Source organism: Castor canadensis, chromosome 10 (genome assembly GCF_047511655.1).
Source record: "Castor canadensis chromosome 10, mCasCan1.hap1v2, whole genome shotgun sequence".
Taxonomy (NCBI): Eukaryota; Metazoa; Chordata; class Mammalia; order Rodentia; family Castoridae; genus Castor; species Castor canadensis.
In genome coordinates, this window is record NC_133395.1 from 96,427,222 (window position 1) to 96,442,720 (window position 15,499).

At 42.3% G+C, this 15,499-nt stretch overlaps 1 protein-coding gene and 1 pseudogene across 1 annotated transcript; both read right to left on the reverse strand.

The window, feature by feature from the left end:
• Positions 1-393: 393 nt before the first annotated feature.
• LOC141411398 (ubiquitin carboxyl-terminal hydrolase 17-like protein 6) lies at positions 394-6,902 on the reverse strand (annotated as a pseudogene).
• A 61-nt stretch (positions 6,903-6,963) lies between these two features.
• LOC109680270 (ubiquitin carboxyl-terminal hydrolase 17-like protein 6) lies at positions 6,964-15,458 on the reverse strand. Its single transcript, XM_074042885.1, has 3 exons — positions 15,281-15,458; positions 8,894-10,273; positions 6,964-7,019 (listed from the first exon to the last, which is right to left on the reverse strand). Exons 1-3 carry the CDS (start codon positions 15,456-15,458, stop codon positions 6,964-6,966), a joined length of 1,614 nt encoding a protein of 537 aa, XP_073898986.1.
• Between the last annotated feature and the right edge of the window lie 41 nt (positions 15,459-15,499).

The following is a 15,499-nucleotide window of genomic DNA, read 5'->3' on the forward strand; positions in this document are numbered from 1 at the left end:
ATTCAAAGACATATACTAAAAATGGGCCGTTTCTCAGGGCCTATTCTCTACAGAAAATTACACAGCACAGGATATTGAAAAAGAAACCCGAGACATCAAAACAAAAGGTCTATTTTCTCAAACAATTGGTAATGTGTTTTCACATGATCTTTACATAAATGCTTCTCATTTACAGAGATCATGCTCACACATCCCACTTGCCCTCTCTGGAGCACTCTGACCCTGTTCAGTTGTCTCTTCCCCTGAAGGAGAGCAGTTCATGAAGTGAAATCATGAGAATACAAGGAGAGACTTCTTGCGCTGCTTGTTCTTCCTCTTGTTAGCTCTGGGGCACACACCCACACAAGGAAGGTGGCCAGTGTCCTTGGAACACTGGGCAGGCAGGTAAATTTCCTATTCAGTGTGATTTTTTCTCATGCCCACCCTGTACTTTGATGGGTGAATCATGATTCCATTGGAAGGCAGGGTGCCTTCTATTTTCCGGATGTTGAATTCAGACTTTGGCCGGTTTTGTTGTTGGAGGATTTTCCACTGGTCTAAGGTGATTTCTTTTGTTGCTGAATCTTCCTTGTGCCCGCAGGGTTCTCCAACTTGCATGTTGGACGGTCTGTGAAGCTCTCTTTGTTGCGCTCCCATGTCCTGGTCTGCCACCTCCAGGAGACTTTGTTCCTCACAATGAGAGAATCCAATACTGTGTCCATTGAGCTCACTCTTCTGAACATAAAAGAGGACATAAGCTTGCCTATTCAGCACAGATGTAATGCCACAGGGAGTTACCTTGGCATCATCCATTTCATACCAGTGTCCGTTGCCAGCTTTTATGTAACACAAGTAGTGCCCGCTGTGCAGCTCAACCCAGCATGGACCAGTACAGCATACAGGACATACACAAGTGGTTCTGTGTTCTGGTGAGACATATACGGTTGCATATCAATACACTCTGGGTATTGCACGACCCTGCCGATTTTAACACCCGTGAAATCACAGAACCTTTTCAACACAAGGATAAGAACCTTGGGGACCGTTTTCAAAGTCAGTGTCTTGGTAGCAGGCACTCTACTTAAACAAGTAGCACAATCATAGGCCTCTTCCCCATCCAGATTTTCAGGCTTTACTAAACATTTTAATGCTTCCTGGACACTCTGAGCTGCCTTGATATCCAGACTTATATCCAGATAGGGGTCAAAGGTATCAGAAATGCCATGGCACCGAAGGCACTTGATTTGAGACCTCCAGTATCCTCCAAAGAGCTGACAGACTAGGCTGGTGTTCTCAGCCTGAGGATCCAAATCCTTGTGCCCAGGCAGGCATGAATTCTGCATTGCACCCAAAACGAACATCAGAAACTCATGGGCATCTTCCTGCTTATATTTATGGAAACCAGTCACCAGGGCCCTCAAAGGCTGGATCACCTTCCCAGAGTGCTGGAGAGCTCTTATCATGTGAGCTTGCAAAATACAAATCATGCAGGTGTTCAGTGGACAACAGGTCTGGGAGTGCTCCTGGGACAGCATATAGTTGGCAAGAGGGGCTGTGTATGTCAGACACTGCAGTGTGGCATTCATGTAGCAGGTGTTCCCCAGGTTCTGCAGCCCAGCACCAACCACATAAGGTTGCTTCCAAGTCACACAGAATTTCTCCTTGGGAGCTTTGTCTGTTGCCAACACACTCTCATGCTTATTAACATCTGCATCTTCCCAAGAGGGCACCCCCTGGGCTAAAGGTCAAAAACACACAAAAGGACTTTTAGCAACAGGACAATTGAAAGTAGAGAATCTGTTTTGGAAACACATAAGACTCAGACTTACCTCTCCAGTGGTGTTGAGCAGCCTCCATTTCTGCAGGAGCAAGAATCCCCAATTTTTCTAGCTGGAACTTCCAGTAACTGAGGAGTCCTTTTTCCCTCTGAGGAAGTCTCCAATGACTGACCTTTGGAGTGCTTGGCCTTTTTCTATCCCCATTTGCCACGCCCCATCAGTTCACACAAGTTCCACCAATCACCTTCCAGAACTCAATGTCATCTGCTTTAAAGGGCTTGGTCTTTCCTTATCCCTGAGACTTCAAGGTTGTCCCTTCCCCAATTTCTATATCAACAAACACGATCAAGGGGAGACACAATGGTTTACGGACCTCACGCCCAGATCACAATGAGAAAAACCAATCAGTTGCATTTCCTTCTACTGGAAAGAGTATGGGGCAAATTATGGAATTTACAAAGGAAGCCCATACAGTTGGCAAACCCAATGCCACACAGTAAACAAAAATAGTACAATAAAGAAAGGAAAAAATGCAAAGACGAAATAAACCATTAAATAAGCTGGTGGAACTGTGACATTGCCATACTCATATAGGTTTTTGTTAATTATGGGAAATCTAAGTCTGGGAATATTGTGAAGCAGCTGCAGAAAAATGAAAAGGTCTTGATATAAAGCCCCAATACCATCAAAGAGAAAATGTACAATACTTTTTGACTATTGAATACACAAAAGAAAAAGTCCTATTGAAACACAGAAAGAGTTATTTTTCAAAAAGCAGTCAAAATTTGAAGCAGATTTTAGTTGGGTTGTGTAAAGAGAGACAGAGGAAGCAAAGTACATTATATGCATGTATGCAGATATCATAATGAAACCACTCATATTGTACAATTAATGGGCACTAGTAAAAAATACTATGAATGATATGAGAAAGAAAGAAATTCTAAGGCTGGGCACATGGCCAAGCCTCTGCATATTCAGCTCAAGGCCTTGACTTCAAACCCCAAACCATCAAACACATATAGACAAGCTTTTATGAGTTTCTGAGATATTTCTGAACCCATTGTTAAGGGGTTCTTTTCACTTAGTTGTTTCTCTATCTCCGTATTTAATGAACATAAATTCTTCAAGTTGGGAAGTACTTTTAAATTGGTCCAAGTAAACCTGTGAAGAAACTTGTCACACAAACTTTCCATCTCAGAGATTATGAGATTCTATCTGATAGGATTAGGATGATTGCATTAAAGACTTCAGAGAAACTTGTAATGGCATAGGTAGACTGTCTCTAAAAGAAATAACCCCCCACAAAATCACTGGAAAAAACACCCACAAGACAGTACATGTAGATTAGTTAGAACGTTTTCCTTTCTTCTTGGACATCTGGAGTTCCACCATAGCATTGAAAAGAAAGCAACTCTTATTTGCATTTCCTTCCAGGATACTGGAGAAAATTCACGTGGGCAAAGTCATCTCCCCAGGGACTTTGAAGAGGCCCAGCAGTGTCACATGATCACCATTACGCATCCCACCTAAGGGAAACATCGTCAATCTCCTAATCTTTCAGCTGCAAATGGTAATGTGGTGTTGTGGCAGTTCTATCATTTCAAGGCATGGGTGTCTACCTCCCTTCTCTACTCATATGGATTTAGTAAGACAAAACAATAATAGAAAAAAAAAAGCACAAAATGAACAGTTCTGAATCTGAACAGGGAAAACACCAACGCAAAGAAATACCTGAATATTTGCTCTCTTTCGTGTTTTTGAGGCTACTGGACTGAGAACTTTTGCTTTCTTGGCAAGAGGACTACAAGATTCCGAAGGGAAATATTCTAGACAGGAATCTTCAGCACGCATATGACGATTTCAATTTTCCCCCAAACCATTTATTTACTTACTTGTTGATTGATTTATTTGTTTGTTGGTTTATGTTTAAATTAGGATACATTCCTTGGACACAGGGTATTCATTTTGACAGTTCCATGCATGTTTTCATTTTGCCTCTTACATTACCCCAGGTTTTGTCTAGCTCAACTCCTTCCTAGTCAACTTGGTGCAATTGCAGCATGTTTCCTTCTTATCGTTCCTAATGCTTTTTAATTCCACGGACCACATTCTCTTGCCTGAATCCCCTCCTTTACCATACCTTGTCCCACACTTACACCCTACCACATGCATTATCTATTTTACAATTATGTAGTTTATACTGAATTTCTAAGTTGAAGTATCCTGCTGGGTTGTAGTTAACTTTTGTCAGTTCCACAGCATTTATTTCTCTTCCTTTAGCCATAACCCAAGCCCTATCCTTCAAGACCTTTGATACATGTTTCAGAAATGTCACGAGTACAGTTGAAAAGACATTTGACAATAATGTGCAATCCAAACCATAACTTCTACAACTGAGCAAAGAAAAGCAAAAAGCAAAGTATGTAAGGCTTAGTGTGAATTCTTTGTGGCCTGTGAAATGCTATCTTAGTTTCAATAAACCATTTCATTTCTTGATTTACACATTGTGATGGAACTCAGGACTTTGTCTACTTTACAAAATGACTCCATAACTGAGTTACTTATGATAACTGTCGCTTTTAATGCTGTTGTAGTGGGTTTCTTACCAAAGGTCTAACTCTGTCCCCCAAGGTTTTCTTGCTGTCTCTTGGTAGCCCACGAAGGTCTCTACTTCCAATCGATCTGCCTCAAACTCCAAAGAGCTGGGGTTTCAGCCGTGCCCCACCATGCCTAGGTCAGACAAAATAATATTCCACTTAGAACCTACACATACATATCCCCATACTCCTCCCACTCTACTCCAGTCTGAGCCATGTTTTTGAAAACAAACTGGAAAAAGTACTGAATATGAATTCATGTGGCTTCATTGTGTCTGCCAGCATGATTTCAACCTGACAAATTGTAGACACACAGTTTCACACAGGATGCAGATTCCTGGTTGCCTGAGGAAAGGTAAGTGAGAATGGTGACTCCCCAAAACTTTTATGTAGCTTCACCTGACTCCTGTGATTGCAGACATCACCCAATCCACTCATCTTCATCCATAAACCTCACGTAACATAATGTCTCACATCAAAACTTGTGTGACTTCTCTTTACCAACTCTAACCACTAGAAGAAACTTAACTCTATTTTCACTCTTACTAATATGTCTTTATTAAAAAAAAAACCCAAACGAATCAATAAACAACTAATGGTTAAAGGACGGTCAATGAAATACACAAAGCTGTGCAGAATGAGTTGCACCTTTTTCAGTGGTACTGGGGACACAACTCAGGGTCTCATGGTCATGAGGATTTTATGCCATATACTTGAGACATATTTCCAGCCCTAGATTTCAACTACAGAAAATTAACCTACGAGTTATGACCCATTCACTCTGCCCAACTGTTTAAAACGTGTATGTGTTTGTAGGTGGGTATACATTTGATTGTGTTTCTCTGTATTACAATGTGTATATGGTTTTGTTTTGTGCCTGTCGGGCTGTATGCTCATGTCCTTAAGTGCACTTCCTTCCTAGCAGATCACGACCATGGCTATGGTACAGCTGGAAGGAGAGATAGGGCTGAGCTCTCCAAAGAGCAGCCACCAGCCTCTTCCCAAAGGAGACAGGTAACAGGAAACAGTGCACTCCTTCCTGTGTACTCATATGCGGGGTACATCACCCCTTCAAATAGCCAAATACATCAGCAGAGAAGCTGCCCAAAAATTTCGGTTCCGACTCTTTTACACTTTGGGAATTTTCTGGGAGAGTCTCGACGGCATCCATAGGAACTTGACACACTTGAGTGTCCTTGTTTCCTGCTGCTGGCTTGTAAATATGAAAGCCTCAGGGATTCAGGCTCGATGACATGGGGAACATGCATGTGAACTCACTACTGACTGGGGCTCTCTGTCCCCAGAAGCCCTCTCTGAAGTGCAGATGTAGTTATCAGATCCTGGCCTGGTGAAGCCCTCCTACACCCTGTCCTTCTGTTGTGCATTCTCTGGGGACTCCGTCAAAAGTACTAGATGATCTGCCATCAGTTGTATCTTCCATAATTCAGGGTAGGAGCTGCACTTTATAGGACATGCTTATAGAGGGGGAACTTTGAATACAACCCATCCCTGACGAGATGATACTCCACGAGAGTTAGTCATCCACGCAACACATCTTCCCACAGCTGAGCTCTGTGACTACAGTGGAAAAACGGGTGTTTAGGTGTGTGAGGGACACAGTGAGGGCACTTCATTGATGCAGGGAACACGGGCCTGGACTCTAAGAGGCTCACAAGACTCACAGAGTCCTGAATATCAGACAAGAAGCAATGGAAGGATAGAAAACCTACACACTTCCTGTTTGACTTAATAGATTCTCTCTCCTCTCCTACATCGCAGCTGCACCAGTGATGTCCCTTCTCTGTTCCCATGTTTGTCTTCCCTCATGTTCTCACTGTGGCAATAAATTAGAAGTGACTTTGCCTCTTTAACGTGTACTGGGTGTAGGCAGTAGATAGGAGACAGTTACCATTTCCCATATGATCTTCTTTTTCTCCTTGACCCCCAAAATATATACACTGTACTCAAAATCTTCTCTTTGGTGTTGTGTGCTGATTAATGTCCCTACAAATTCATAAAAGGCAGCCCTATGTTAAAAGGTAGACTAATTGGAGTGTTAATATCAAAGGGTAGGAAAGCTTGAATGACTTCATAAACCTTGGACTCATCCATCACATCCATCAGTGTATGTCTTCCTAGGGGAAGGAGATTCACACACTAGGGCATAGAGTGCTCACTTTCATATTCATTCCGTCATTCCTTCCTTCTTTTATTCCTCTCTAAATATACCTCTCTTGTCTACTCTCTCGTCTCCTCTTTTTCTCTTCTCATTCATCTCTCTTGCTCTCTTTCTCTCTCTCTTTCTCTCTCTGTCACTCTCTCTGTCTCTCTCTGTCTCTCTCTATCACCTTCCATGACAAACTCTCTCACTTTCAATCTCCGTGTTTCTTAGGACACAAATGATTTGGAACAGTGACATGCCATCTCGGAACGTGTTCGCTGTTATGTATTGTGAGGAATGATTTTTTCCAACCACCACCAAACACAGTTTAGGACTGAATACTGCCACCAGGTCCTCTTCACGCAGGTATGTGAACACCTCACCCATGTGGGTAGCCTTACCTCACACTGTGGCTGAGCTCCTTTGGCATCCTGTGTTAATGAACTTGTCATCCACATGCAAACTCTTGTCTTTGATGGTCAGGTTTGCCCTTTTTCTTCATTCCTCATGCACAAAAAACAGGGTGTAACACTTCCCATAAAGCAGGTCAGAAGAGAAACATGGAGATCAATACCCTTAACATTCTTGCTGGCCATGTATTTGCATGGGTTGTGAAAGGTTGTGGTGATAACGACCCCAGTTGGATGGAGCGCCCCTTCCCACCAACTCTGCGGTATCCCCACTATCTCTTCTAACCTCACCCTAGAGAAACTTCTATTTTCTATCCCTGAATTTAGTGTAAATCTGTCCCGATCCCCTAAGATGCATGAGTCAAAGCTGTTCTCCCTTCCACTCATTATTCCCCCAAATCCATGCACATAAAGAGATTCAACGAAATAATTTTTATAAAAATTGTAGTAAGATATATACATTGTCCAGGAGGCGATTCCTACTAATGATTCCTATTAATTTCATACTGTGCACAATTTACACGGCACCCATATTAGCTACTCATCAGGATTCTCCCCAGGACACTGGAAGAAATTGAAGGACTTTTTTTTACTTCTGCATCATATATATATATATATGAAGCCCATGTACCATATATGGTCCCCTTAATCTCCTAGGATGCCTTCACACCTCCAACTAGCGAAGCAGCCCAAAACACCTGCTACCCAATTACTTTCCTCCTTGTACAAAATTAATATTCATGTTTATGTTCAAAGTGGTAACTCCCTGTATTCCCTCTGTGGGAGTGCCTTACTTTTGTCTGTTCATCCCTTTCCCTTATTATCCCTTCCCCCTGTACCTCCCACGACCCTCTTTTGAACAGCTGTCAGGACATATTCTACTTTCCTCCACCTTGCCATGTTTATGCTACGCAACTTGGCTGATGGTCTATCATTGTCTTTACTGTTCCCTCCCTCCCTGAGTTCCATACACTTGTTCCACTGGTTCCAAAGTGCTCTACATCTCACTGAGTATATAGTCATAACTCTTTTTGTTCATTAGCTGCTCTTTGCACTCATCTTCTTCTTATGAGACAAAAGATGCCCATCAATGCAGAAACCAAGATTCATTGGCAAAAACACATTTCCTGTGTACATCACTGCATGGATAAGCCAGAGCATTTCCCTCACACCCGTCAGTGCCTGTGATCCTTCATACATATGATTGCAGTCCACACAGGATCACTGCAGGCAGCACTGCATCCTGTGTGTCCCTGGCAAATGCTGACCACAGGGCACTTCTCTCAGCTCACCTGCAACTGCTCAGTGGATATCCAGATGTTGCTGTCAGCATCTCATGTTGGCAAAGCAGAGTGGGTGTGCACATGGGTCTCAGTATTTAGGCAAGTACACAGGAAGGATTATCTTTTTGTAATCTTTATTTGGTGAGACAAAAAGAAAAGGAAGAACTTAAAACTGCAATACAAAAAATGAAAACATCCTACAAATTAGTAAGTTTTCTGAACCCAAATACCTTTTATGTAAATCTGCTGCACTCCTATCAGCTTCTTAAACTTTAATCGATTTATGTTGAGTGAACTCATCCAATGCAAGGCTCTCACTGACCATTATCTTTTGACAATTTTATAGCATTCAAAGACATATACTAAAAATGGGCCGTTTCTCAGGGCCTATTCTCTACAGAAAATTACACAGCACAGGATATTGAAAAAGAAACCCGAGACATCAAAACAAAAGGTCTATTTTCTGAAACAATTGGTAATGTGTTTTCACATGATCTTTACATAAATGCTTCTCATTTACAGAGATCATGCTCACAAATCCCACTTGCCCTCTCTGGAGCACTCTGACCCTGTTCAGTTGTCTCTTCCCCTGAAGGAGAGCAGTTCATGAAGTGAAATCATGAGAATACAAGGAGAGACTTCTTGCGCTGCTTGTTCTTCCTCTTGTTAGCTCTGGGGCACACACCCACACAAGGAAGGTGGCCAGTGTCCTTGGAACACTGGGCAGGCAGGTAAATTTCCTTTTCAGTGTGATTTTTTCTCATGCCCACCCTGTACTTTGATGGGTGAATCATGATTCCATTGGAAGGCAGGGTGCCTTCTATTTTCCGGATGTTGAATTCAGACTTTGGCCGGTTTTGTTGTTGGAGGATTTTCCACTGGTCTAAGGTGATTTCTTTTGTTGCTGAATCTTCCTTGTGCCCGCAGGGTTCTCCAACTTGCATGTTGGACGGTCTGTGAAGCTCTCTTTGTTGCGCTCCCATGTCCTGGTCTGCCACCTCCAGGAGACTTTGTTCCTCACAATGAGAGAAACCAATACTGTGTCCATTGAGCTCACTCTTCTGAACATAAAAGAGGACATAAGCTTGCCTATTCAGCACAGATGTAATGCCACAGGGAGTTACCTTGGCATCATCCATTTCATACCAGTGTCCGTTGCCAGCTTTTATGTAACACAAGTAGTGCCCGCTGTGGCAGCTCAACCCAGCATGGACCAGTACAGCATACAGGACATACACAAGTGGTTCTGTGTTCTGGTGAGACATATACGGTTGCATATCAATACACTCTGGGTATTGCACGACCCTGCCGATTTTAACACCCGTGAAATCACAGAACCTTTTCAACACAAGGATAAGAACCTTGGGGACCGTTTTCAAAGTCAGTGTCTTGGTAGCAGGCACTCTACTTAAACAAGTAGCACAATCATAGGCCTCTTCCCCATCCAGATTTTCAGGCTTTACTAAACATTTTAATGCTTCCTGGACACTCTGAGCTGCCTTGATATCCAGACTTATATCCAGATAGGGGTCAAAGGTATCAGAAATGCCATGGCACCGGAGGCACTTGATTTGAGACCTCCAGTATCCTCCAAAGAGCTGACAGACTAGGCTGGTGTTCTCAGCCTGAGGATCCAAATCCTTGTGCCCAGGCAGGCATGAATTCTGCATTGCACCCAAAACGAACATCAGAAACTCATGGGCATCTTCCTGCTTATATTTATGGAAACCAGTCACCAGGGCCCTCAAAGGCTGGATCACCTTCCCAGAGTGCTGGAGAGCTCTTATCATGTGAGCTTGCAAAATACAAATCATGCAGGTGTTCAGTGGACAACAGGTCTGGGAGTGCTCCTGGGACAGCATATAGTTGGCAAGAGGGGCTGTGTATGTCAGACACTGCAGTGTGGCATTCATGTAGCAGGTGTTCCCCAGGTTCTGCAGCCCAGCACCAACCACATAAGGTTGCTTCCAAGTCACACAGAATTTCTCCTTGGGAGCTTTGTCTGTTGCCAACACACTCTCATGCTTATTAACATCTGCATCTTCCCAAGAGGGCACCCCCTGGGCTAAAGGTCAAAAACACACAAAAGGACTTTTAGCAACAGGACAATTGAAAGTAGAGAATCTGTTTTGGAAACACATAAGACTCAGACTTACCTCTCCAGTGGTGTTGAGCAGCCTCCATTTCTGCAGGAGCAAGAATCCCCAATTTTTCTAGCTGGAACTTCCAGTAACTGAGGAGTCCTTTTTCCCTCTGAGGAAGTCTCCAATGACTGACCTTTGGAGCGCTTGGCCTTTTTCTATCCCCATTTGCCACGCCCCATCAGTTCACACAAGTTCCACCAATCACCTTCCAGAACTCAATGTCATCTGCTTTAAAGGGCCTGGTCTTTCCTTATCCCTGAGACTTCAAGGTTGTCCCTTCCCCAATTTCTATATCAACAAACACGATCAAGGGGAGACACAATGGTTTACGGACCTCACGCCCAGATCACAATGAGAAAAACCAATCAGTTGCATTTCCTTCTACTGGAAAGAGTATGGGGCAAATTATGGAATTTACAAAGGAAGCCCATAGAGTTGGCAAACCCAATGCCACACAGTAAACAAAAATAGTACAATAAAGAAAGGAAAAAATGCAAAGACGAAATAAACCATTAAATAAGCTGGTGGAACTGTGACATTGCCATACTCATATAGGTTTGTGTTAATTATGGGAAATCTAAGTCTGGGAATATTGTGAAGCAGCTGCAGAAAAATGAAAAGGTCTTGATATAAAGCCCCAATACCATCAAAGAGAAAATGTACAATACTTTTTGACTATTGAATACACAAAAGAAAAAGTCTTATTGAAACACAGAAAGAGTTATTTTTCAAAAAGCAGTCAAAATTTGAAGCAGATTTTAGTTGGGTTGTGTAAAGAGAGACAGAGGAAGCAAAGTACATTATATGCATGTATGCAGATATCATAATGAAACCACTCATATTGTACAATTAATGGGCACTAGTAAAAAATACTATGAATGATATGAGAAAGAAAGAAATTCTAAGGCTGGGCACATGGCCAAGCCTCTGCATATTCAGCTCAAGGCCTTGACTTCAAACCCCAAACCATCAAACACATATAGACAAGCTTTTATGAGTTTCTGAGATATTTCTGAACCCATTGTTAAGGGGTTCTTTTCACTTAGTTGTTTCTCTATCTCCGTATTTAATGAACATAAATTCTTCAAGTTGGGAAGTACTTTTAAATTGGTCCAAGTAAACCTGTGAAGAAACTTGTCACACAAACTTTCCATCTCAGAGATTATGAGATTCTATCTGATAGGATTAGGTTGATTGCATTAAAGACTTCAGAGAAACTTGTAATGGCATAGGTAGACTGTCTCTAAAAGAAATAACCCCCCACAAAATCACTGGAAAAAACACCCACAAGACAGTACATGTAGATTAGTTAGAACGTTTTCCTTTCTTCTTGGACATCTGGAGTTCCACCATAGCATTGAAAAGAAAGCAACTCTTATTTGCATTTCCTTCCAGGATACTGGAGAAAATTCACGTGGGCAAAGTCATCTCCCCAGGGACTTTGAAGAGGCCCAGCAGTGTCACATGATCACCATTATGCATCCCACCTAAGGGAAACATCGTCAATCTCCTAATCTTTCAGCTGCAAATGGTAATGTGGTGTTGTGGCAGTTCTATCATTTCAAGGCATGGGTGTCTACCTCCCTTCTCTACTCATATGGATTTAGTAAGACAAAACAAAAATAGAAAAAAAAAAGCACAAAATGAACAGTTCTGAATCTGAACAGGGAAAACACCAACGCAAAGAAATACCTGAATATTTGCTCTCTTTCGTGTTTTTGAGGCTACTGGACTGAGAACTTTTGCTTTCTTGGCAAGAGGACTACAAGATTCCGAAGGGAAATATTCTAGACAGGAATCTTCAGCACGCATATGACGATTTCAATTTTCCCCCAAACCATTTATTTACTTACTTATTGATTGATTTATTTGTTTGTTGGTTTATGTTTAAATTAGAATACATTCCTTGGACACAGGGTATTCATTTTGACAGTTCCATGCATGTTTTCATTTTGCCTCTTACATTACCCCAGGTTTTGTCTAGCTCAACTATTTCCTAGTCAACTTGGTGCAATTGCAGCATGTTTCCTTCTTATCGTTCCTAATGCTTTTTAATTCCACGGACCACATTCTCTTGCCTGAATCCCCTCCTTTACCATACCTTGTCCCACACTTACACCCTACCACATGCATTATCTATTTTACAGTTATGTAGTTTATACTGAATTTCTAAGTTGAAGTATCCTGCTGGGTTGTAGTTAACTTTGGTCAGTTCCACAGCATTTATTTCTCTTCCTTTAGCCATAACCCAAGCCCTATCCTTCAAGACCTTTGATACATGTTTCAGAAATGTCACGAGTACAGTTGAAAAGACATTTGACAATAATGTGCAATCCAAACCATAACTTCTACAACTGAGCAAAGAAAAGCAAAAAGCAAAGTATGTAAGGCTTAGTGTGAATTCTTTGTGGCCTGTGAAATGCTATCTTAGTTTCAATAAACCATTTCATTTCTTGTTTTACACATTGTGATGGAACTCAGGAGTTTGTCTACTTTACAAAATGACTCCATAACTGAGTTACTTATGATAACTGGGGCTTTTAATGCTGTTGTAGTGGGTTTCTTACCAAAGGTCTAACTCTGTCCCCCAAGGTTTTCTTGCTGTCTCTTGGTATCCCACGAAGGTCTCTACTTCCAATCGATCTGCCTCAAACTCCAAAGAGCTGGGATTTCAGCCGTGCCCCACCATGCCTAGCTCAGACAAAATAATATTCCACTTAGAACCTACACATACATATCCCCATACTCCTCCCACTCTACTCCAGTCTGAGCCATGTTTTTGAAAACAAACTGGAAAAAGTACTGAATATGAATTCATGTGGCTTCATTGTGTCTGCCAGCATGATTTCAACCTGACAAATTGTAGACACACAGTTTCACACAGGATGTAGATTCCTTGTTGCCTATGGAAAGGTAAGTGAGAATGGTGACTCCCCAAAACTTTTATGTAGCTTCACCTGACTCCTGTGATTGGAGACATCACCCAATCCACTCATCTTCATCCATAAACCTCACGTAACATAATGTCTCACATCAAAACTTGTGTGACTTCTCTATACCAACTCTAACCACTAGAAGAAACTTAAATCTATTTTCACTCTTACTAATATGTCTTTATTAAAAAAAAAACACAAACGAATCAATAAACAACTAATGGTTAAAGGACGGTCAATGAAATACACAAAGCTGTGCAGAATGAGTTGCACCTTTTTCAGTGGTACTGGGGACACAACTCAGGGTCTCATGGTCATGAGGATTTTATGCCATATACTTGAGACATATTTCCAGCCCTAGATTTCAACTACAGAAAATTAACCTAGGAGTTATGACCCCTTCACTCTGCCCAACTGTTTAAAACGTGTATGTGTTTGTATGTGGGTATACATTTGATTGTGTTTCTCTGTATTACACTGTGTATATGGTTTTGTTTTGTGCCTGTCGGGCTGTATGCTCATGTCCTTAAGTGCACTTCCTTCCTAGCAGATCACGACCATGGCTATGGTACAGCTGGAAGGAGAGATAGGGCTGAGCTCTCCAAAGAGCAGCCACCAGCCTCTTCCCAAAGGAGACTGGTAACAGGAAACAGTGCACTCCTTCCTGTGTACTCATATGCGGGGTACATCACCCCTTCAAATAGCCAAATACATTAGCAGAGAAGCTGCCCAAAAATTTCGGTTCCGACTCTTTTACACTTTGGGAATTTTCTGGGAGAGTCTCGACGGCATCCATAGGAACTTGACACACTTGAGTGTCCTTGTTTCCTGCTGCTGGCTTGTAAATATGAAAGCCTCAGGGATTCAGGCTCGATGACATGGGGAACATGCATGTGAACTCACTACTGACTGGGGCTCTCTGTCCCCAGAAGCCCTCTCTGAAGTGCAGATGTAGTTATCAGATCCTGGCCTGGTGAAGCCCTCCTACACCCTGTCCTTCTGTTGTGCATTCTCTGGGGACTCCGTCAAAAGTGCTAGATGATCTGCCATCAGTTGTATCTTCGATAATTCAGGGTAGGAGCTGCACTTTATAGGACATGCCTATAGAGGGGGAACTTTGAATACAACCCATCCCTGACGAGTTGATACTCCACGAGAGTTAGTCATCCACGCAACACATCTTCCCACAGCTGAGCTCTGTGACTACAGTGGAAAAACGGGTGTTTAGGTGTGTGAGGGACACAGTGAGGGCACTTCATTGATGCAGGGAACACGGGCCTGGACTCTAAGAGGCTCACAAGACTCACAGAGTCCTGAATATGAGACAAGAAGCAATGGAAGGATGGAAAACCTACACACTTCCTGTTTGACTTAATAGATTCTCTCTCCTCTCCTACATCGCAGCTGCACCAGTGATGTCCCTTCTCTGTTCCCATGTTTGTATTCCCTCATGTTCTCACTGTGGCAATAAATTAGAAGTGACTTTGCCTCTTTAACGTGTACTGGGTGTAGGCAGTAGATACGAGACAGTTACCATTTCTCATATGATCTTCTTTTTCTCCTTGACCCCCAAAATATATACACTGTACTCAAAATCTTCTCTTTGGTGTTGTGTGCTGATTAATGTCCCTACAAATTCATAAAAGGCAGCCCTATGTTAAAAGGTAGACTAATTGGAGTGTTAATATCAAAGGGTAGGAAAGCTTGAATGACTTCATAAAACTTGGACTCATCCATCACATCCATCAGTGTATGTCTTCCTAGGGGAAGGAGATTCACACACTAGGGCATAGAGTGCTCACTTTCATATTCATTACTTCATTCCTTCCTTCTTTTATTCCTCTCTAAATATACCTCTCTTTTCTACTCTCTCGTCTCCTCTTTTTCTCTTCTCATTCATCTCTCTTGCTCTCTTTCTCTCTCTCTTTCTCTCTCTGTCACTCTCTCTGTCTCTCTCTGTCTGCCTCTATCACCTTCCATGACAAACTCTCTCACTTTCAATCTCCGTGTTTCTTAGGACACAAATGATTTGGAACAGTGACATGCCATCTCGGAACGTGTTCGCTGTTATGTATTGTGAGGAATGATTTTTTCCAAGCACCACCAAACACAGTTTAGGACTGAATACTGCCACCAGGTCCTCTTCACGCAGATATGTGAACACCTCACCCATGTGGGTAGCCTTACCTCACACTGTGGCTGAGCTCCTTTGGC

Bases quoted from the DNA above. Each gene is read 5' to 3' on its own strand.
- LOC109680270 (XM_074042885.1), bottom strand. From the start codon at position 15,458: ATGGGTGAGGTGTTCACATATCTGCGTGAAGAGGACCTGGTGGCAGTA. The intron at 10,274-15,280 runs GTGAGAGAGTTT...TTTGACCTTTAG, and splicing joins AAGAAACACGGAGATTGAAA to CCCAGGGGGTGCCCTCTTGG. The intron at 7,020-8,893 runs GTGTGTGCCCCA...TTTGTGCATGAG, and splicing joins TGGCCACCTTCCTTGTGTGG to GAATGAAGAAAAAGGGCAAA.